Source organism: Coffea eugenioides, unplaced genomic scaffold, assembly GCF_003713205.1.
Source record: "Coffea eugenioides isolate CCC68of unplaced genomic scaffold, Ceug_1.0 ScVebR1_1420;HRSCAF=2267, whole genome shotgun sequence".
NCBI lineage: Eukaryota > Viridiplantae > Streptophyta > Magnoliopsida > Gentianales > Rubiaceae > Coffea > Coffea eugenioides.
The window spans coordinates 66,825-91,605 of NW_020861822.1; the positions used below are offsets into that span (position 1 = coordinate 66,825).

Here is a 24,781-nt window from a genome sequence, read left to right on the forward strand (position 1 = left end):
TAGGCGAAATAGAGAGTGAAGTATTGTACTAAAAATCACACAAGGGTTAATTTTCAGGAAAGATTGGAGGGGTCACAAGTGGTCCCGCTTAAAATCCAATCTCCTTAGATAGAATTACCCTACTAATGTAATTTATTAGCACAATATAACACTACAGCTATACCCTATAATAGCTATTGAAGAAATAAATAACAAATAAAGAACACCAGAAATTTAACGAGGTTCGGCCAATAATGCCTACGTCCTCAGACACTACCAAATTATATTTCACTAAAAATGACTACAAAGTAAAATATTACAATAGAGGGAGAAAGAAGAAAATTGCCTTAGAAGATGATAGACAATTTTTGGGATGATCTCTAATGAAGGGCCAAGGCCCTTATTTATAGGTAGGAAAGGCCTTTAGCCCATCTTAAGCCTCCGATGTGGGATGAGGCAAATTGATCAACATGGCAATCAGTGGAGCATATAATACATGCAAGTAATATCTAATGTCTCAAATGACTTACAAAATTGGACTCATGGCTTTCTCCTCCAAAAATTATTATCACTTAAGACCATATCATTCTCTAGAGAAATATAATCATACCCTTATTAATTTGCTTTTATATTTATAATTTTTTTCTTACAGTAGAAAATATTGCATATCTTCTATCTATTGTTTTTGTTTTACTTTCAAAGAAAACAATGCAAAGCTTCCGTATTAGTAAGGCGAATTTGTTCTTAACCGAAATGAGTTATGTACAAGCTTAAGCTAACTATGTGTCCATAAGCCTCTTCAAATTTGAGGAAAATGGTAACTAATTCATCTATATACACTGGAAAGATATAGGTGATAAAGAACTTAACCAGTGTTGCATTTTGGATGACAAATCATGTCAGTTACTCAAGAAGGCACAGCAAACTTAAATGGAGTTACTTGATTGAACCAAGTGACAAATGACAGAGTGAGCAATGCAAGGTGAATAAGACATGTAAACAAGGAATAAACCATACTAATCTGTGACCTAACAATGCACTAATTGCAAATAAATGGATGAAGTGGAAGATCATAAGCAAAAAAATTTGAAGCCAGTTACTAGACTTAGATGTTAATAACATATTGACAGGATGATTGACATCTTATCCTTCTGTTTGTTTGCCAACTAAAATCTTAATCAAGTTTAGAACCCAAAAATCATAAATGTTTTTCCTAGGCTAAGTTCAACAGAAGGAAACTGTGTTGACTGCATTATTTTCTCAGTTTTCTCTCAAATGAAGGCTATTAGCATTACACTTCAGTTCCAAAAACTTCTCACGTTTAAAACAGTAAACAACTTTAATTTGTTTGTTGTTTTCCCCCTCCTTAATACCTAACACATTTGAACAACACAGTATGTCTGTGCCTACCTGCTACATAGCTCACCCACTTCTCCAAACTTCATAAGTTTTTCTATTAGTCGCCATGCCATTCGCTGTTTGCTTATGCTTAATAATTCAACATTTCTTTGTTTACAAACCAATTCCATAACACTGCTGCTTTTCATCTTGCACCAAAGCATTTACAGCTGCAGACACATTATACAGACAATTCAAGTCCACTACAGTCTTGTTCACTTACAAATATCCCAAGTTACCAAACTTGGTCAAAAATTAAGAATCCCACAAAACCAAGTTCAATAAACCAATTCAACTGTCTTGATTCTTAAATCAGCATGAATTTTCTTTATGTCTAAAATTTCCTTATTTTGATATTGAAAACCGGAAAGAACTAAAACGAGCAGAAGTTATTACCCTTTCAAGAATTGAAGTGGCTTCTTTTGTTGCACTCTTTTCCCTCTCCGCATAACAAAGAAAGTATTTTTTTTTTCAATCACCATATTGCCCATACTAACCCAAATAATGAAATTCAAAATTTTCAAAAACCCAGATGCAAATTCCATAAATAAATGCTAATGAAGTATGAAAATAACCGAACAGAAAATTTAAAAAAAACTTCCTGCATAGAAGGGATGACAAGAGAGGCCTTATTGATGGGGCAGGAGATAGGAAGCCGAAGTGGGAATGATTGAGGAGAGAAGAAGGCGCGTTGTAGTCAAAACGGTGAATTCTGATCATTCATAGCAGAGTGCTGCTCTCAGGGCTTCAGCTCCTCCTTAGTTTTCAATTTCACTCTCTACTTCTTCTGCTCCTCTGTGTTAGTGAGTTTTTATACCTAGTTCTCCCACTTAGTTTACTAAAAGCATACTACTGTTTAATTCTTAAAATTTTTAGTCCTTATAGCCAAATTCTAACCCTACAGAATTATTCTAGATATCAGTGAAGGGATAATGCAGTTCCTTACTCAGCATTAGCATAACCGGGGATCTTTTCAGTTTATTCTTGGCATGAAGCAATTTTATTTGTGTGGTTGAAGGTAGATTTTAAATCTTTAAAGGGCGGGGGTAGGGGTGGTGGGAAGAGGGGCATAGAGAATGACTCAAATAAAAAATCTTAAAATCACCTGGGAAGAGAGTTAGGTTGAAGGGAACTTGACTCATCTCTAGTAAAATTCTTGTTCTATTTTTTGTGCACATTTGAATGCACGACATGCATTTTTATTTATTAACAAGGATTAGAATTAGTCAAATTTAAAATGATCCTAATCAAATTTAAAATGATCAGTGTTATTCTAATAAATGAAAACATATGTTATGCATCTAAATATGTATTGTAAAAAATGGAAAGAGATTCCATTAAAGAGAAGTCAAATCTAGGATGAACGAGGGAATGTAAATGAAATATCTTGAATTCAAAACCTTCCACTTACACTTAAAAAAAAAATCTTAAAGTCACCCGACTCATAGGCTACAAATTTTGTCATTAAATTGATGAATGTTTTCCCCTTGATTTTAGCCAATATTGCATTAATTGGTGGATTCTACTTATATTTAGTAATTGGTGATGACTGTAGGGATCTAGAGCAAAAAAGAATTAAAGATGTAATTTTTAATAAAACTACTATGCAAATTAGCGTTGCCCCGTCAAAGTTTAACCTGCATGTTTGGGAAATTTTGAATTTATGTGCCTCCAATTTTAAATTGAGGTCGCAATAATCAAACTTTTGATCGAATGGATAGTCTTTTACTTTTATTAGGATACTGGTTTATCTATCTTTTAGCACCTTTTTGAAAAAGGTTGGTTAATTTTATTAGGGCGTGGCCTTGTTTGGCAGACAAGTTTTTTGTCAATTTTGTCTGCTACAAGTTTTTTAAAAACTTTACCTACAGCAATATCAAAAAATTTCTCAAAATTTTTAAACTATAAACTTCAAAATATTCAAAATAAAAAAACACACTTCAAAAATTTTTTTAAAAACTTCTACAGTAAACTACAGTAAAGTTTTAGACAAACACTCAAAAAACTCACTTACCAAACGGGGTTTGTTAAGGAGTAGTAGTTGTGGCAGAGACAGGGAACGAAGCAACAAAATATCATCGTTGTCATTCTTTTCTTTCGTAAAAAAGCCAGATTAACGCGAGACTCTTTGCTTTTCTCGTAAGAAGAAATAAGAAACAATGTTCTTTTTTTTCTTTTCCTCTGGACTTCATCACATATTTGAAGAATGGCCGTGGAAATTACTTCTAGTATTTCCCGTGCGATTTCTTTGGTGGAGATGAACTAAGCTTTCCATTCTAATCAACAAATAACGGAGGATTTAGTTCAACTAAAACTATGATTACATTTATTTCTTTTATTTAGGGTATTTGTATGTTCCCTAGTTTAATTTCTTATGTCTATTATGTTATTTGAATATCAAGGGTTCGGTATTTGAATTAATCTAATAACCTAAAACCAATTAGAGCAGTTAAATATGTAATTGTTTAATTTCTTTAAATTAATGATAACTGACATGATTGGATTTGTATTAGGGGAATATATTGGTTAATTTAAAATAATTCATAACTCTCGTAACATATTATTTGGTTAGAACATAGCTTCTCTAATTGTTAAAACAATTAAAAAAATTGAACTCCAAAGCTCTGTTTTTAAACTCAAACCGGACTGGCCAGGAAAATCGGGAACCGACCAATTGTCCGGTCCGAGTTAACTCTAAAAACCGGAAAATTAAAAACTCGGTCAAACCAGGTCAAAAATCGGGTTTGACCCGATTTGACCGAAAAAATAAGAACCGGGTGTGAAGGACCTGCCAAACCCAAAGCCGTTGACCATGTGCCACGTTTCCAGTCAATATGCTTAGGTCCTGCCATCCACCACTGCATGGTTGAGTAAATTCCCAAAAAGAGGGAGTTTTTAATCCAACTTTCTAAAGGGTGATAATTTTTGAGTCTCTTCCCAAATGATGAAAAACGCATCCAAAAAATGCGTTTTTTCAAATAAAAATGCAATTTGCAAGTACGTTATTTTAATTATCATAAATTTATTTAAATAGAAAAAATTGGTTAAATAACGCATTAGTGGAATGCGCTAGTTTAAAAAGTCTCTTCGAAAATGCGTTTATTAATAAAAAAAACTCATTTGCTAAATGAGTTTTTAGCATATCTAGGAGTCTATTCTAGTCCCCAGTACTAAGAACTATTTCCCCTCAATCCTTCTCTTTCTACCCTAACTTCTTCAAGGGCCAAACAAAACACACCACCCATTCCATTTTTTTGTACATCTTATACCACATTCGCAGCCAACGTATAAGAGCAAGAGTGGTGATTGGGAAACTGGCGAGCTAATTAGGCCTATTGTCAGGTAATACTTACAATTTCAAATTTAGGGTTTATGAAATGGATGCATTTAATTATTTTAAAAGCAAAAAAGCAAATCTGAGATGATTCTTTGGTGCTTATTGATAGAGGAAGATACCGTGCGAAGGGCAAGAGTATTTGACAAAGCAAGAGATTCTGGAAAGAGGACTTACAAAAGCTCGAGCAACGATTAGAGAAGCCGCAGCCGCTTTCTCCGCCCATATTTACCACAATCGTGCTGCTTTTTTCCAGTGCGTTTCCTTTGCTTTTTTGTTTAACTTAAATGCATTAATTATTCATTTGCTAACTAGTGGATATATACAGTGGTTTTCTTTTCTTTTATGTTTAACTTAAATGCATTAAAATGTATTAATTATTCCTTTATTAGCAATCCTGCTACTCCTTTTCCCTATCATTGCTTTCCCGACCTCTTTACTTTAATCCAAATATATAAAATTATTATTATTTATTTCTTTCCTAACCAGTGGATATATACAAATTGAATGTAGTAACTAGCAATGAAGTTGGGAGATGATGTAATCCATGATCATACAATTAATTGCTTGGTAAATTATTCTAAAACATATGGATTTTTTTTAAAAAAAAAATATGTTGAAGTATTCAGGCACATAGCATAAGCACTTTAAGCGAATTCAAAATCTAAAGTTTTAAAATATAGTTCCATATTAAATTGAGAAATATTTGGAAAATTATACATATATATATATATATATCCATATTAAGGTGGACAATATTTGCAAAAGTTAGAAAAGGTGCATGGGATTTTCTTAATTAGTCCAACAAATTGCCTTCTAAGTCACCCACCAAAATCATACCTAGCAAAATACTACTACTACTACTACAATGCAATGCAATACATATTGCATGTGGATGAAGAGACCAATGTAACCTAGAATTGGTTTTTGCGTTTTCTTCGTCAACATGTTCTTAAAGAAAGACAAGTCTGCCTGATTTCTGATCGTCATAAAGGAATATTAAATACGATTAGATTGCAGAGGCTTTGGCAACCCTCATATGCTGTTCATCGACTTTGCTTGCGACATGTTAGGAGTAATTTTAACACAAAGTTTCGTAACACGCATCTAAAGAAATTGTGTTGGGATGCTGGTTCTACCCCTCAAAATCGCAAGTTCACCAAGATTATGGCACTCACCTCTTTTATGATTTAAGAAATAGCACTGCCCTGCCCTAGAAGGAAATTGGGGCCTATTGCGAATAAAAGATTGTGAAAATTTACCTTTATACCCTAATTATTTGGAGAAACTTAATGAACAAATTTTGCAAAAGAAACTTGTTTCTTGTCAACAAATTAAGTAACTAATTAAATAATTAAATTACTTGTGATTGTTACTTTCATATAATTAATTTATGTTAAATACAGAACCTACCAGTTTCCCTTTCATAAAAATATGAGAGTAACACTTTTTGAATTTTACTTACAACCATTTGTATATTTAAGAAAAATTAAATGAACCAGAATAAAATGTTCATAACTAGCTAGTATTTTGTTCATGTAATAGAAGAAACCCATAAAGAACTGGTATGTTATGGGCAATTTCTTTTCTTTTTTTTTTTACTTTCACATATTTAATTTATGTTAACTACAAAACCTACTAGTTTTCCTTTCGTAAAAATATTAGTATAGCACTTTTTAAATTTTACTTACAAACATTTATGTATTTAACATAAATTATATGATTCATAGTAAAATGCCTAGCTCCATAGCTAGTACTTTATTCATGTAATAAAAGAAGCCCGTAAAGAGCTGGTAAAAAGTGGGTAATTTCTTTTTTTACTTTCACGTATTTAATTTTTATTAAATATAAAACCTATTAGTTTCCCTTTCGTAATAATATTAGTGTAACATTTTTTGAATTTTACTTTTAAATATTTATGTATTTAATATAAATTAAATGATTGAGAGTAAAATACTTATAAATAGCTAGTACTTTATTCATATAATGGAAAAAACTAGTAAATAACTGGTATGTTGTGGGTAATTTTTTTTTTCACTTTCAAATACTTAATTTATATTAAATACAAAAGCTACTAGTTTCCCTTTCGTAAAAGTATTTGTGTAACGTATTTTTAATTTTATTTACAAATAGGTGAGTGCTAGTGTCAGCAACCTCAGAGGAGTTCCGCAATTTTCCCTTTGATTAAAGTTTTCAAGATATGTGATTATTCTAACTCATTTTGGGCCATCATATTTTTACACTAAACATTTAGGATTAACTTTTTATGAATCGTAAAATTTTCTTTTGAAAAAGTGTTACTATTTTTTAAGGCAAATTACCAGCATTTAAGATACAAAATATGTGCATGCATATGTAAAATCCAAAGTTCAAAAACCTTTAAGCCTTTTGCAAACTTGAAATGAAATCTATACCAGATAAATTAATAACAACTATGAAATAACAAATTTTTTGGATCTTGACTTGTGTTAGTGAGCTAAATTAATAATAACTTCGATAAAATAATAAGATAATATTAAAAAAAAAGCTTACATAACCCAAGTCAAGATCAAAGAAATGAAAAAAAGTGGTACATATTGATAAACGAAAAACGCATTCATCTAATGCGTTTCTTAAACAATAGCGCATTGCCGAAATGCGTTTTCTTATTAAAAAATGCATTTCACCAATGCGTTATTTAACCAATTTTTCCTATTTAAACAAATTTATGAAAATTAAAAGGACGTATTTGAAAATTACGTTTTTATTTGAAAAGACGCACTCCTTGGATTAGTTTTTCACCCTTTGGGAAGAGTCTCAAAAATCACCACTTTAGGAAGTTAGATTAAAAACTCCCTCTTTTTGGGAATTTACTCCCACACAGTCCCATCCCACCAACAAGATTAAATCAAGAGGCTCTTTTTCTTTTTACTTTTTTTTGAAAGGTAAAATATTTTTAATATTATGTTTTGACTCCTAGGTTGTTAAAAATCATTAATATACCTCAAATATTTCATACTTTGTAAATGTTGTCTTAAAGTTTGGTGTTATTTTTCAATTAAGTTCATAATTTTAATTCTAAACTTGTTAATGCTCATTAAATAATATAAATTGCTACTTGATTGTTCTAATTTTTTTGTATTTTCTTGTTAAATATATTGGAAACATCAAATATATATGTATATATATATATGAATATATCTTTATTAATATTAAATGTTATTAGGTATTTTACATATAATATTTTAATTTTTAAATAATTTTTATTTATGACATCATCCAGTTCAACCCCGATTGAACCTGGTTGAACCCATTGATCCCTGACCCCTAAGCTCGACGAGTCGATACCCGGTCCGATTCTGAAAACATAGGTCTAAAGTCGTATTAAGGGTTATTTCTTGAATAGGGAGTGGTTAACGTCATATCTTAATCACCAATACCATAAGGAGAAATTGATTGTCATCGCTTGTTTGACAGTTATAACTTATTTATCACTGAGTAAATGAAATTATTATTGCATCAGTGATTAATTGAGTGAACCATCTCTGAAGTTATTTCTTGGCTAGAGTTTGTTTATTATTGATTCAATTTCAATTAATTGTAATTTTGTCCTTTTTATTCGAGTTGTTTAATATTCTCAATTTTATAAAAATTCCTCGTACTCTGGGCTCTAGAAGAAACGAATTTTTTCTAGTTACTATGGATTTGATCCTACTCACCACTATATACAAAATATATATTTTACTCGAGTAAATATTTATTATTGTACATGCTCGACATTTGTCACGACTAAGCTCCATCTATGCAAATCCTATTTCATGTCCTTGATCACTTTTAATATGTAAAACCATATGCATGGTAGTAAGGTATATCATAGAACAACTCAACGGAAAGCTTATGATTTACCCATTTAAACACTAGGAAATTTTGCAAAAATTTGAAATTTTTTTTTAAAAAAAAGCAAAACTTTGAACTACGTTACTAACTTTACCAAACTTTTTTGGAGCAAGTTTTGTTTAGAAAATTCAGTGTCATTTAATTAATTCAGATGTGCAATTTTTGGTTATCAAATACGTCTAAACATGTTATTATCTGAATCCATTAACTTTAAGTGCTGAATTGGGTTATCAAATAGGGCCAAAAACTTAACAATTCAACAACTTAACTTAATGGAATTCAAACTTCAAACTTTAGTTTTCAAATTTTAATGTTATCAAACGCACCTTCCTTTTACCCAAATTCTACTAAATAGAATTTTTCTACATACACTACAAGAAATTTGGCCTTTTATGACAACATTCTTTGCGACAAGAGAGAAAGTTGTCACAATTGAAAACTTTAGTGACGACTTTTAATATCGTCATACTTGATCGTGGGTTCACCCGTCAACAGTGACAACACGAGATAAGTCGTCACAATATGGATGGCACGCAACTATCCAGTGTGGTGGGAGATCACCGTTGTGACGACTAGAAAACATGTTGTCACTGAAACTTGTCCTACAGTGACAACTTAAAATATCGTCACAATATGGTTGCCAGTTCTAAATTAGTGACAACAACTAGTCGTCACTGTCTAAATCATTTATTCCCATCTCACTTTCGCTAATTCTACTATGTCACCCTAATATTTTCAATATGGCCCATATGTTGTAAATAAGTTTTATTAATTCTACCATGACACCCTAACTTTTATATTTTGACCCCATATACCACCTTAATTTTTTTAATATGGCCCATGTGTTGTAAATAAATTTTATTAATTTTGCTATGACACCCTAACTTTTACATTTTAACCCCATATACCATCTTAATTTTTTGAATATGGCCTATGTGTTGTAAATAAATTTTATTAATTCAACTATGACACCCTAACTTTTACATTTTGACCCTATATACCACCTTAATTTTTTCAATATGACCCATGTGTTGTAAACAAATTTTATTAATTCTACTATGACACCCTAACTTTTATATTTTAACCCCATATACCACCTTAATTTTTTCTATATGGCCCATACGCTGCAAGTAAATTTAATTAATTATATTATGACACTCGAACTTTTACATTTTAGCCCCGTATTTGGTAAACTAATCTCATTAACTCTACCATGACACCTTATCTTTTGTAATTTAGTCTCGTATGTGATAAAGAAAATTTTTATTAATTTTATTATGCCACCCTATGCTTTTACACTTTAAGTTGTGTTTATCATTAGCAAAATGAGCAATATATTGTAAAAAACAATGTTTACCTATTTTTCAATTATTCCAAACATAGCTAATACCTTGTTATAAAGTTAAAAAACATAAAGAATTCTTTATTTAGTTCTCTTGACAACATATGGGAAATTACTGATTCACATAGTGTGAAAATAATGGAACAGAATAATAAAATTTAATATGAAATTAAGTAAAAATCTTGATAATTCCATGACTGGAGTTTGTTATGTATTACAATTTACAATAATCAAATTGTTTATGGTTTATGAATCAGTACATGTATCAAATAGATTTAGTGTTTCATGCATGTATTAGTAAACCATTTTGGTTATTTGATCAACTAAACAGATTGTTTGGTCTTGTCAGACCACAATTCGTGCATAATTGATAAAATTATTAAATTGATACAAAAATATTTGCATTAAAATATCTTTTTTAGAATCATAAACATATTTTTAAAGTGTTTTTTCCTAACTCACTTTCATTATTTCTACTATGCCACCCTAATTTTTTCAATGTGGCTTATATGTGATAAATAAATTTTATTAATCTTATTATGACACCCTAAATTTTACATTTTAGCCCCATATGTAATAAATTGATTCCATTAACTCTATCATGACACCTTATCTTTTACAATTTAGCCTCGTATGTGATAAACTGATTTCATTAATTCTATTATGGCACCCTATCCTTTACATTTTACTTGATGTTTTTCATTAGCAAAATGAGAAAGATATTGTAATAAAATATATATACATATTTTTAAAATTGTTCCAACCTTAGTTAATAACTTGTACCGAACTTAGCTAAGGTTAAAAAATATCATGGATTCCCTATCTATTGTCTTGACAACACATGAAAAATTATTGACTAGCATAGTGTAAAAATAATGGCAAAGAACAATAAAATTCAACATGAAATTAAGTAAAATCTTGACAATAGCATGGTTGGAGTTTATTATTAGTTACAATAGTTACATTATTTATGGTTTATAAATCGGTATTTGTACCAAATACATTTACTGTTTCATGCATGTATTAGCAAACTATTTTGGTTAATTGATCAACTAAACAGATTGTTAGGTCTTGTCAGACCACAATTTCGTACATAATTAATAAAATTATTAAATTAATACCAAAAATATTTGCATTAAAAGATTTTTTTGAATCATAAACATAATAAGACACTAAATATTCCAAAAACACTAATTTTCAAAAACACTAAATTAATCCCAGAAACACTAAATTTTCCAAAAATTATCCAAAAACACTAAATTTTCAAAGTTTTAATGTAAAAAATAAAGTTCCAGATGCAACTTGTGAAGTAAAAAAGCTCAAAATAATAACCTTATTGTTGCAATTTTTTTTCGAACAATAATTTGATCAATTAGCCGTACAAAAGAGGATGAAAGTGTTATTTTTTGGTCTTAGCTAAAATGGAAGCGGGAAGCTGAAAATTGAAGAAGTACATGTGAGTGAACAAAAGAAGCAGAAACGACATAGTTTTGGCTTTGTTGTTTGATAAAAACACTCACAACACTTAGCAAAAATTTCAGACAAAATTTTCTTTCCCTCTTCTTGCCAGTTTTGGACACTATCATCTTCTTCTTCTCTCCACTGCCATCTTGCTGAAATTATCCAAAAAATCACTTTGAGCCACCATTTTCATCCCTAATTTGAGCTACCCCAAAGATTTGTGTAGATTTTGTGGAGTTGCAGATAGCAAAAATCCCTAGATCGGTGCAACAGAGGAGCTGCTGCACAATCGGGTCACCAAAGGCCGCCTAGTGTTCATTTTGTTATCTCTCTGCCTCTCTCTCGGTTGTCGTCGTGCTGCTTCTCTTCCATCTTCCCAATTCTCAACAACAGCCATGATAATTCCAGAGAAGAACAGGAGAGAGATCTCCAAGTACCTGTTCCAAGAGGGAGTTTGCTATGTGAAGAAAGATTTTAATTTGGCGAAGCATCTCGAGATCGATGTCCTAAACTTGCAGGTGATTAAGTTGATGCAGAGTTTCAAGTCCAAGGAGAACGTCCGGAAAACCTTCGCTTGGATGCATTACTACTGGTATCTTACGAACGACGGCATCGAGTTCCTGAGGACTTACCTCAATCTTCCCTCTGAAATTGTTCCTGCTACTCTTAAGAAGTCCACCAAGCTCCTCGATCGTCCTATGGGTGGACCTCCTGGTGACCACGCTCGCGGACCACCAAGGTTTGATGGGGATAGGCCCAGATTTGGTGACAGGGAGGGGTCTCGTGCTGGTCCTGTGGACCTCCTGGTGAGTTTGGTGGTGAGAAAGGTGGAGCTCCTGCAGATTACCAGCCTGCTTTCAGGGGTTCTGGTGGAAGGCCTGGCTTTGGCCGTGGATCTGGAGGTATGGTTCAGCACCACCAAGTTCAAGCTTCTCTTTGATTCATGTTTTGCTAAATTATGTTATTTGCAATTTAGGCTCTCAGATGTTGCAGTTGAAAGTTATGCATGTTGAGATACGTAGTTGATTGAGACTTATCTATAGTTTTGGTTGCTCTAGGTCTTCAAATCAATCTAAGGAATTTCTTAAAAACATGTGGTGGCACCTTTTTTCTGGGTTTAATGGATTATACGCTGGTGCTTCTTGTTACTGATAAAAAAAAAAAAGGATAAGCAGGAGATTGCAAAGTAAGGATTTTTTATTCTTGTCATAAGGCAGAGATAATTTGCTCATTCTTGGCATCCTAGATTCTCTATGAATTCCTTGCATTTGTATATTGAAGCGCTAATCTATAAATATTGAGTGGTTAATTTCTAGATATCATATGTGACTTTTTGAATTCTTCAATCTGATTATGAGAATAATCAGATAAGTTTTCTAGTAATATGCTTTCTCTTGTGTACTTAGATTATAATTTGCCCTGGTGAGTTGCTTGTAGTCATGTTAATGCAATTATAGGAATGGTATTTTTGGTATGGACTAATGAATGTTCTGCTTTCTTTGGTTTACTTACTTGAATGTATTAAGATCGTCACTTCAATGCTGTTAAGATCTTCACTAAAAGAACCACCCAATATCCATAGTTGAGACAAGCTGAACTAGAAGTTCATTTTTTGGCTAATCATTGTAGGCTTTTCTTTGTTTCTCCTTTATATAACATACTACTTTATATAACACACTGCTATTAAACTACGTGTCTTGATACTAATGAGAAACATAAAATATTTGAATCTTCAAAGAACATGTATTACTTGTATTGAGCTAAAGAAGTAACTTATATTTGTAATCTCACTCTGATTATTCTGTAATTGATGGATAGAAATGTTAGTATTGAATGATGGGATATTTTTATGCTCTTGCATTAGATTTGTTTCTCATTGAATTTCTCCTCCTCTTGGATAGTGAATAGTATCTGTTCTCAGACAATACGTAGAATTTAATGGTAACAGTTATTTGATAAGAAGTTAGTTGTGATGGACCCAAATTTGAAGCTGGCCAGCAGTAGAGGCTCCACCAGTCCCAAACAACTGCATATTGCTAATAGTAGTGATAGTAGTGATATGATTAGCAGCTTGCCTGATGCTGTTCTTGGTTGCATTCTATCACTAGTTCCTACAAAAGATGCCATGAGAACAAGTGTCCTGTCAAAAAGATGGAAAGGACTGTGGCTTTCTATTTCTCATTATGTGTTTGATGAACATTCTCAAGGAGACAGGATGCTGTTTGTGAACCTTTTGAACAGAGTGATTCATCGAGAAACATATATTGATAAACTGTCAATTTCTTGTCGTGACTTACATGATCCATTGCTTCTTCATTCATTCCTGTGCAATGTTAGAGAGCGTAATCTTAGTTTTTCGGAATTTGATGGCCCATTCAACTTTCTAAGTTCTGCATGTTCTCTTGAATCTCTCATTTCTTTCAAACTGAAGCTAGGCTATAATGTTCCAATCTTCCATCTAATTATCTGTTTTTCCAGTTTGAAGACCTTACATCTTGAGTGCATAACTTTTCCAGATAATCCTTCAAATCAGCACCTATTTTCGAATTGCTATAGGCTTGAGCATTTAGTTTTGGATAAATGTAGATGGACAACTCATAATAATGTCATCCATGCTGGAACGTATAATTGACTAATGTTTGGCACTTGAGGAATATGTATTGAAATGCTCGTGACTAATTAAGCAGAATTGATTGGTTTGGAAACCGTTCTTTTCCTAATGAAGTTCGGTGAGTTCATGATGCCTCCTTAGAGCATGTCATTCTTAGGTTCTCACTCCAAGTCAAAGTATGCCTTCTTAATTTTTTTAGCTTTCTAGCTCTTTGGATTATTCTTCTTCCAGAATATTTTGAAGCCTTTTTAGTGGATGCCAAACCTTAACTCTTTTCATCTCTCATTAGTCAGTGGGCTGATGATAATTATCCTATTCCTAAGAAAGTTGTTTCGTGGAATTACTGAGTTGATTAACTAATTTTGACGAAAGACTTGCGCTGTTATACATGGTATAGATCATTTCCCAGTTTGTCATGTTTCAAGGCTCTTAGTATTTCAGGTCACATTTGCTCTAGTTGATGATTCTTAGCAATTTTACATTCATGTAACTACTAACTCTCTTGAATGCTTATCAACTTAACTGTGCCTTCAAAATGTTAACGTTCCATTGACTTTTGCAGCAACTACAGTTATTCTATTCTTTTCCAATGTTCAAGTAACCCTCCTATGCGCTCTTAGTGTAAGTTATGTAGGTAAGGCATTAGTTCTTTTGCTTAGTGATTTTTATATTCAAATTGCTTTTTCCTTTTATGAAACAGAACTTTGTAGGGACTCCAAAATCTGATCCCCTCCTTAATATGATTGCAGTCTTGGTTTTGCATGCTTCATTCAGAAAACTTACCCCAACAAAACAATCTACACGAAGTGACAGAAATAGGAGGAGCAGTAAAAGATGAGGAAAAACGATGAAGTGTTGAAGATTACTGTCTGTACATTGTAGCTGGCCAGACTGCCCGGACCATATCTTCTTGTTGAACCTATTAGCTATATCCTGCAGATACTAGTGTCCAATTTTATCAAATCACAAACTAGGTTCGATTCATCTGTTCTTTTCTACCTCTCTCTTCTCACAGGTACTCAGTTATTGACTAGTTTATCTTTTAGGAAGGATATGTATGGTTATTACTAGAACTGATTTTGTGGGATTTGGGACCCAACATTTGTGGTTCACTTTTGTTTTGATTAATTTGTAGATGTGTTATGGCCAAATATATGAATTTGTGGCATATATTCTACGTTGATTTTGTCTTTTGTCAAATTGAATGTTCTGCTATAATTGTTGAAAATGTCAGGAAAATACTATATTTGTAATGGCCAATTTCAACTCTTTAAGACAAAACTCAGTGACAACCTTCAAAGTTGTCACTCTTAGCCAAATTTAATTTTTTGCTATAATTGTTGGAAATACCGTGATAATGTTATATTTGTAATGAACAATTGTAGCACTTCTAGACAAAATTGTAAGTTTGCTAAGTGACGACTATTCTTGTCACTGAATACTAGGAATGACAGTAACAAGTTCAAGTCGTCACTGTAGAGTTCAAATTTGTGACGACTTTTGCTATGTTTTATGACAAAAAAATAAGTGAAACAGTAACAAGAAAATTCGTCACAGAATGATAACCGTTAGTGACGACTTAGTCCTCATCATTAAATAATAAGATTTAGTGACAACTTTAAAAGGGTTGTCACACATACTTATTTGTGACATAGAATTAGTGACAACTAGGTGACAATGGAAAAAGTCGTCACTATATTCATATAATGACGACTTTTTTATTTTTAATGATGACTTTTTATTGTCACAAAAGGCCAAATTTCTTGTAGTGATATTACCACCCTCACAATTCACAAAGTTATTTTAACAATTGAATCTATGAACTAATGTCAGTTGGTTTGGACCGTTGTGTGATATCAAAGGTGAAAAAAAATCACATGTGTGCACAAAAATAAAACAAAAAAAAGGTGTAGACTTTTCTTTTATAAAAATGGAGAATTGTAATTTTAGTCTCCAATTTTTAGCATATGTGCTAAATTAGTCTCTAATGTTTTGACCAAAATAAATTTGGTTCTTAAAAATTTTTGGTAGTAGGTACATTCAACAATGACGAAAAGTTAACTATGACTAACAGTCAAAATTTAATTACTGTTATTTAACAATTTTATTTTGTACTTTTGAACCATAATGTTTAAATTTTTAATCATTTTAGTCGGTTAAGTTTTCCATTGTGATATTGAGGGTATTAGAATAAAATAAGATGCAAATTATAGCACAATTATCTTAAATGGGTACAAGCAATTCTAATTAAACTTTTTATTTTTTACTTCACTTATTCATGCCACTAATGTCTCATATACTTCTTCCCTTTGGTATAATTGGTCTCAAATTTGGTATTATATATGTAATTATTGTTTTATACTGTTAGTAATTAATTGATAATTAACCCATAATGAGTAAAAACACTTCATATTAGTGTTTATGTTTGCTAGTTTTTATAATTACAATTCCTAACTATAACAATTTAAGGTCTATGTGCACAAGCCATGCAAGAACTAGCATGAATGATAATAAATTTTATTTAATACTATAATTTTCCCTTTTTATTTTATATATTATGTATATATTGTCATTTAATTGTTACTTATTAAAAAAATAAAACTCTTTATGTTCAACGATGTTATTATGTTGATGTAAGTGTTTTTATGAAATTTTATAGGGTTTAGGATGACATTTGTCATATCTTTAATTCAATTCACACTTTTTTTTCCCATTTTAAAACCCCTAACTATAACAAGAAACTTAAGAGACCATATTGATTGAAACTTCAAACATTAGGGACTAAAAATGTAAAGTTAAAATCAGAAAATTTAGAGACCATATTTGTTTTGCTAATACATTATAGACCAGTTTGATATACAGGTCAAACACTGAGAGTCAAATTTGTGCTTCTCCCTTTGGAAAAATTTTGAGAAGTAGTAATAGAAAGATTTAAAATTCTTAAAGGCATACAAGTTTTGGCAATTTCACATATTCCTAATATCTAATAAAACACACATAATCAAAATTACCAAATTAACCTGTCCAACTTAGCAAAGCCCCACTCTAATTATCTGATCCCAAATTCCCTTTCTTACTCATTTTGGGAGGGAATGAATTAGCACAAAAATATGAGGCAATCCTTCTAGGACTATTACTAGGGCCGAGTCAGTTTCAACTCGGCTCCGAGAAAAAGTCTAATGAGCCTAAACTTTCACTGAGTTGGGTTAAATTTGGGTCTAAATATTAGTTTCGAATTAAATGTGAGTAGAGTTTGGATCTTATTAGGGTCAAATTCAATATAGGTTCAACCCTTTAATATGCATCTATCTATATAATTATATATAATATATTCATATTTTGATATATATATATAATTATATATCTAAATATATAATACTAATACTTATGAGTTATTTGTAAAAATACATATATGTATATAAGGAATATTAAATATACAAAATTATGTCAAAAGAATTAGAAAGACAAATCTTAGTATGAGCAAATTGAGGACCTTTGAAGATGTATTGATTGTTGATAATGTTTTATTACTATTTTTCATGTGCATTAAATTAATTGGATATATGATTGTTGAAAAATTCTTGGTTTTATATACTTTTTAATGAACTATTACTGGTTCCTATATAGTTTTAATGTTGTGGTTCTGTGGATATTAAATTAGTTTAAAACTTAATAATTATAGTAATTATATTAAGGAATTAAGGAGTTATAAGTGAGCTTGAGTTAAGTCAGAATTAAACTTATAATCCGAATATTTTGTGAGTCAAGTATGAGTTTCATATTTGTCACTTCAAATCTCATAATTCGAAATCCAAAAGTGGTGCTAACTATATGAGCCAAATCTGAGTTTTTTTTTTTTTTTTAAATATGATCTTTATTGGCAAAGAAAAGAGAAATTACACAGACCGTGTGACTAACCTACCCTGAGACCGTACACACTCTCACATACGGAGTTGACAACCTATCTAACTGCAAAAGTGCCCGAACTTTAGAAGGGAGAGCTATTTCACTCAAGAAGCGGGCATCCGCTCGTAGGTCCGAGGAGGCCAAAGCGTCGGCAACCGCATTTGCTTCTCTGAACGTGTGAACCAAAGACACCCCCAATTTTGCCACCAAGCACCGAATATGCCTAATTGTGTTACATAACGGCCAACAAGACGTCATCTTAGAGGACACGAGATGCACTAAAGTACTAGAATCCACTTCCGCTATGACTCCCGAGAGATTGTTGTCCTGGCAATAACGAAGACCCTCCAGCAACGCCAACGCCTCTGAGGAGAGAACGTCTTGCTCTCCAAACTCTTTATAAAAGGCAAACACTAAATTACCCTCAGCCGAGCGCACCACCCCTCCACCACTTGAACGCCCGCTTACAACACTTGCATCAGTGTTGAGTTTCACCGCTTGCCCTGTAGGTTTTGCCCAAGAAAAGGCTCGAAGCTGTACCAATTTTTCCTTGGCCTTACCGAATTTCACCCAGTCACAATCTGTGTCCCCTTTGAAAAACTCCAACTTGAGCAGGCCCCCCCTGCCCAACTGCTTGACAAATGTGCACACCTGGTTGATTACCTGATCGGACGACATACTCATCCCCTCAAAGCGGGCCTTGTTACGGTCCTTCCAAATAAACCACAAGATCAAGAGAGGGAGAATGACACGAATATGATTCTGTGAGACAAACCGGTGAGACAAGAGCCAACATGAGAGCCTCGATGCCACCCCACTCCCCTGGACTACCAGCCCAAAGCGGCGGGAGAAGTGCCGCCAAACCCTGCTCGCTAAAGGTCCCGAGACAAAAAGATGGTCTCCCGTTTCTGGCGCTAGGCCACAACAGTAGCACTTTGACGCTAACCTCAATCCTCTACCTTGAAGGAGATCATCCAAGGGGAGCCAACCACGCAACAACCTCCACGCAAAGAAGGATACCTTCAGAGGGACCACCGAGCTCCAGACCAAGGAATCAATAACAGATCGATTGTGCTTTGAACGAAGAACGTCCCAAGCTGAAGACACAGTAAAGCTCCCCGAAGGTGACGCCGTCCAAATCATTTGGTCTTGTATATTGGGAAATATACGCAGCTCCATGACCTTCGACACTAAGTGCCCCGGAAGAAGCCGTCTGAGCCACTGCTCATCCCAACCATCAGAAAAAAAAAAACTCCCCTACCAACCTGTGAGACTTAGGGCTTGGCACCAACCTGGCGAGCGGAATATCAGCACACCACCTGTCCTGCCAGAAGTCAACTAAGCCCTCCCCCAGACACCACCGGATATTCCCCTCCGCGAGATCCCTCACCTCTACCAAACGGCGCCAAACTGGGGACGGGCGGTCAACTGAAACTAGAAGAGGATGCCCCCCTCTGACATACTTGACGTGCATGAACTCTGCCCAAATGGATGCCCGTTCCCTCAACTTCCACCAGAGCTTACATGAGAAAGCCTTGGCGACATCCTCAAAAGAGCGAAACCCCAGGCCCCCTTCCTCGACCGGACGGCAAACCTTATCCCAAGCCGTCCAGTGAGTCCCTTTGCTTTCAATAGAGGTATCCCACAAAAAAGCATTGCACACTCGGCCTAAATGCAGCAGCACAGCCTTCGGCGGTTGGAGCACCTGGAGTAAGTAGACAGGAAGGGAACACAGGACACTTCGTAAAAGGACAATTTTCCCCCCCATAGATAGCATCTTTGAGCTCCAATGGAATAGCTTTTGGCGAACCTTGCCCAGCAACGTATCAAACACTGCACATGTAACCCTACAGCGAATCAGCGGCACCCCTAGATACCTGAACGGAAAAACCTGGCACTGGTACCCCAGGGTCGTGCTTACCAGGGCCCGCTGGGTGTCCGTAACCCTAGCCGATGCGTAAAAGGCACTCTTAGTAATATTCACCTTCTGGCCAGAACAACTTTGGTAGAGCTGCAAAAAATCCTTAATGGACACCAACGCATCCTGCGAGCATCGAGTGAAGATGATCATATCATCCGCAAAGGCTAAATACAGCACTTTCGACCCAGCAGATACGAAGTACCTACTGTCCTTGGAATAAAAAATCCTTTGCAGTCCTCTCCCAAAAAAATCTACCACAAATAAGAAAAGCGCGGGAGAAAGAGGGTCACCCTGTCGCACCCCCTGATATGACTTCACAAAGCCCGTTGGATCCCCATTAACTAGGATCGAGAACCAAGTGTTAGAGAACGTTTGAAAGAGCAAATCCACTACTACCTCTTCAAAACCATACTGCCTAAGCAGAAAAATTAAAAACGACCAGTCAACCCGATCATATGCCTTCTCCATGTCCAGCTTCAAGATCAAATTCGGGTCAATCAACCTCCTATCCAAGTCTAAAATCAGCTCCTGCGCCAATAGAACATTGTCCACTATCCCACGCCCTGGAACAAACCCTGTTTGCCATGGTGAAATGAGCTTCGGGAGGAGCTTACTGATCCTGATCGCCAATATCTTAGACACAACCTTAGAACTTACATTACAAAGACTAATAGGCCGAAAATCCCGCCAGTGGGATGCACCCTCCACTTTTGGGATGAGCACCACCATAGAGTGTGACCAGCTCCTGGGTTGCTCCATACCCTGGAAAAAGTCCTGGATAGCCATGAGCAAGTCATCCTTAACAATGTCCCAGCAGCTTTGGAAAAATCCTGCTTCAAACCCATCAGGACCCGGAGCGCTCTGTGTCTCCATTCCAAACACTACCTCATGGATTTCCTCCATCGTAGGAAGCCGTTTCATGATCTCGTTATCCTCCTGGGTGACTCTAGGAACCTCAAAAGGAAGCTCAGTGAGGGCCTGTACCTGGCGGTTGGATGCGAACAAGTCCAAAAAAAAAGATACCGCTGAGTTCTTAATCTCCTGCAGGTCTTCATGCCATCCCCCCTCCTCTTTCCTAATACGGGAAATGAAATTCGAGTTCCGACGCTGGCGGACCCAAGAGTGAAAAAACGCAGTATTAGCATCCCCCGCCTGTAACCATTTAATACCTGCCTTCTGATGCCAAAACTCACACTCCATAGAAAGTGCCCGATTGTATCTCGCTCTGGCCTCATGGAGATGAATCTTCGACTCCTCACTTCTAAGCAAATCGTACTTCGCCTCCCTCTGTTTTAACTCCTGCTTCGCCTCTGCCACCTTAGAAGAGACATTGCCAAACACCACACGGTTCCATTGCTTCAATGCATCTCGTACCGTTTTGAGCTTGTTGTAAAATCTAACCATCCCCATGCCATAGACCTCTTTACTCCATGCGTCTGACACTATCTCCCGGAACTGGGGGTGGTAGCGCCAAACATTAAGAAATCGAAAGCACGACGAGGTAGCCCTATATCCTGCACATCGAATCAACAACGGGCTGTGATCCGATCTCTCTCTGGCCATATGGGAAACCCTAGAAAGCGGGTAGGCCTCAGACCACCGCCTATTCCCCAATGCCCGATCTAAGCGCTGCCAGACTGACCCATTAGTCCACGTGAATCGAGATCCATCAAAATCAATTGTGGATAGCCCGCATTTGAACATGGAAGCATTAAATTCATCTATGTTCCGAACATTAGCTGGAGCCCCCCCTTCACGCTCCGCTGCTGAAGCTATGACATTAAAATCGCCTGCTGCTACCCAGGGTTGATTGTGTGAGACCGAGGAAGCCACACTTTCCATTGCCTCCCAGAGAGGCCTCCGCCCAACCCTCGTGCACTTGGCATATATCGCAGACACCCAAAAGGATGCCCCAGAGCCAAAGGGAACGTGAGCATGAAGCATTTGCTCAGCGTACTCGACACAGCTAAGTCGTAAGAAGCACGACCAAAACACCCATATTTTACCACCAATATAAAGAGCTGAAAAATCAAAGTTTAAATACCTCCGTACCACCTCCAACTGACACTCCGCAGACATTGGCTCTAACAGGAATAATAACCTAACCTTGTTGTCCAAGCACAACTTCTTCAGATAGCGCAAAGAGTCCCTTCGGGAGGCCCCTCTGATATTCCATACTAGCATATTAATCGGATCTAACATGAGACCGCAATGAGTATGAAGCTTGCGCCAAGGGTACACACATGCTATTATCTCCCTTCCTTGGTCTCCCTCGTTTCCGTCTCAGAACAGTGGCGGTATCATCCTCCTCCAAGTCATTACATAAATCCCCTTCAAGAAGAGTTAAAGAGTCCAAAGCAGTTCCAACACCCTGGACTTGTTGCGCCTTAGCATTGAGATCCCGTTGAAACGCCTTCAATTCTTCTAGCAAGACTGAAACATCTCTCACGCTATCCACTGATCGCCCTCACGGATGGCAGTCCCGTTTCCAACCTCTCGACGCTGACCGTACAGGACGCCTGTCTCGCTGCTCCTCGTCTGCAGATTCACCTTCCAACTCTCCTAGAGCAGCGAAAGTATTTGTCACCCATATGCTTCCCTCCTCTTCGATGCCCACGCGAGACCCGCCTTGCAGCTCAATCCACAGGTGACCAGCACTCCCGTGGCGGCACTCGTCATTCCCCATTCCTTCCGACTGAAGAACTAGCGTGCCCTCCTTCCCCTTAGCCCCATTATTTCCCAGACCCAAAGTCTGTACCATCTTATTGCCGTCTGCAACAGGCTCCAGAGACGCTGCACTCATTGCCGCATCAACCTGTTCCAATGTTCCTTCCGACTGAAGCAGTGCACAAGTTCCAGAATCGATTCTACCAGCAGCCAGTCCTTGTTCACCGACATCAGCCGCCTGTTTACTCTCCAGCGACACCTGGTCCTGGCCAGGTGCCACCCCCAACTCCTTTCCCTTCTCATTCACCACTTTCGGAACGTATACTTGTCGATGTTTCAGTGTTTTCGACTGGGCAGCGCGAGGCAACGGATCCAGGCGCAAGGAAGGATTTCTGTGAAAACACTGCTCCTCTGTATGCCCGAATCTGCTGCAGAACCCACAGTAGTCTGGCCACACCTCCATCTCAACAGGCTGCCAGAAGCCGAAGTGCTCATCACCTATCCAAATACGACGCACAGCAGTCGACACTACGTTTACCTCCACCAACACTCTAGCTACTGACGGACGGCGCAAGTCACAAGTTGATGCGTCACGTAGAAGCGAGCTTGAATAACTGGGATCTCTGGAAAAAAGGAATCGGCAATTCTGGGAAGCAAACCCAGATTGGAGCTATGGCTAACTCCTGATATGCCTTAAACTCCAACGACCACTTGGAAATCGATATTGGCGAGCTGCTAACATACCAAATTCTCCGCGCAAAGAGGCTGGTGTAGTCTTCCTCCAGAACGGGACGAATTAGAACGTGTTTCTGGTCAAGGAGGCCAACCTTACAGTCACCTCTGAGACCCAGCGACAGAAAGAACTTTCTTATGACTTCCATAGGTGGTCTGTTGAAGGAGAAACGCCCCCACATTTTATTGTCTTTTCCTAGCTCGAGTGAAGTAGAGTCACTCAAGCTCTATGATCAGGTTTATCCGAATCGCCTGCTAGGACCGAAGCAAAGGACCTCTAAACCGGAGTCCCACTAGCCGGTGTGTGTGACGGCCCATAGGCCGCCATGCCCGGCAAGAAGATCTAGCCGCACCCTCAAACCCTAGCCGATGTTTCTTTTTCCCTCTTTTCCGCGAGTATCTTTTTTCTTGTCAATACACTCCCTCGTTCCTCCCAAATCTGAGTTTGTTAAACCTCACTTCAGATAGCCCAATGACAAGCCTAAATCCTTCCGTTTTTTGATTCAAATGAATTTAAATTTAAACCTATAGTTTAGTACTCGTATTCTTTTTTACCCAAACTGCCTTTTGACCTTTGAAAAAAATTACCGAAAATACTACAAGTTAGCTTCACCTAGATTAGAATTATGTCAAGTAATCATGAAAGTCAAGTCACATAATCGATTTTGTTGTCTAGGTTCTGTTTTTCTTTTTTATTTTTTTATTCTAACTGCAAAAAAGGTTCCTAATCACAATACTACTATGATTGATCATGGAAGTATATCGTTTGGATTGCATTTTCTTGGAAGGGTATATTGTAACACTTCTTTAGATGTGATTTATATGAAGTAAAAAAATCATTGAAAAATGTATCAATGGAATATTCCCAAAAAAACATGAGATTTTTTACCAGAGAATAGCAATCCAAAAAAAATCTAGTATATTGGCATACTACTGCAAATTGACCTCTTTCTATAAATATATTATTTTTATAACTTAAACTATCCCAAAAAAAGATCTCTAATCAAAATATTGAATTGTTATGTTCAAACTTGTAACATATATGCTTCTAATAAAATAGGAAAAAAATGAAATAGTTCAATCTTTAAAAGTAGGGTAAAATACAAAAAAGTCCCCTATGGTTAAGTTAACCTACGGAAAAGTCCTTTATGATTTCATACCATACATTTTGACCTCTCATGATTTGAACTAATTTGAGACAGCAACGAAAATCGTCAAAACTAGCGGAGGTAGACAAAATAATACAATTATCCTAATATATATATATAAGCACTAAAACACGTTCTAACAACCATCCTATTAAGCAAACTAACGGAAAAATCCCTTGTGATTAAACCAATCTATGGAAAAGCCCCCTATGGTTACATGTAGTTTTTATTTATTTATTTATTTTGTGCACATGAATAAGATAAGTTGTATTTGGAAGTTTCTATTTATTTATTTTATGTATAGAAACAAAGTGAGTTTTATTTGAGAATTTTTATTTATTTATTTTATATATAGAAATAAAGGTGAGTTGTATTTGGGAGTTTTGGGTTGTTTTTTGAAAATTTT

General features: G+C 35.6%; 1 protein-coding gene and 1 pseudogene across 1 annotated transcript; one reads left to right on the forward strand and one right to left on the reverse strand.

Annotated features, from left to right (window-relative positions):
• The first annotated feature begins 11,403 nt into the window (after window positions 1–11,403).
• Window positions 11,404–15,201, forward strand: LOC113755318 (annotated as a pseudogene).
• A 2,718-nt stretch (window positions 15,202–17,919) lies between these two features.
• LOC113755322 lies at window positions 17,920–23,376 on the reverse strand. The gene is made up of 4 exons (XM_027299357.1): window positions 23,177–23,376; window positions 22,336–23,118; window positions 19,200–21,992; window positions 17,920–19,120 (listed from the first exon to the last, which is right to left on the reverse strand). Exons 1-4 carry the CDS (start codon window positions 23,374–23,376, stop codon window positions 17,920–17,922), a joined length of 4,977 nt encoding a protein of 1,658 aa, XP_027155158.1.
• Window positions 23,377–24,781: the final 1,405 nt, after the last annotated feature.

Bases quoted from the DNA above. Each gene is read 5' to 3' on its own strand.
- LOC113755322 (XM_027299357.1), bottom strand. From the start codon at position 23,376: ATGGAAGTCATAAGAAAGTTCTTTCTGTCGCTGGGTCTCAGAGGTGAC. The intron at 21,993-22,335 runs GTCAGCGTCGAG...ATGGAATATCAG, and splicing joins CGAGACAGGCGTCCTGTACG to AGGGGCCTCCCGAAGGGACT. The intron at 19,121-19,199 runs GTTGGTGCCAAG...GCAGTGGCTCAG, and splicing joins GCTGATATTCCGCTCGCCAG to ACGGCTTCTTCCGGGGCACT.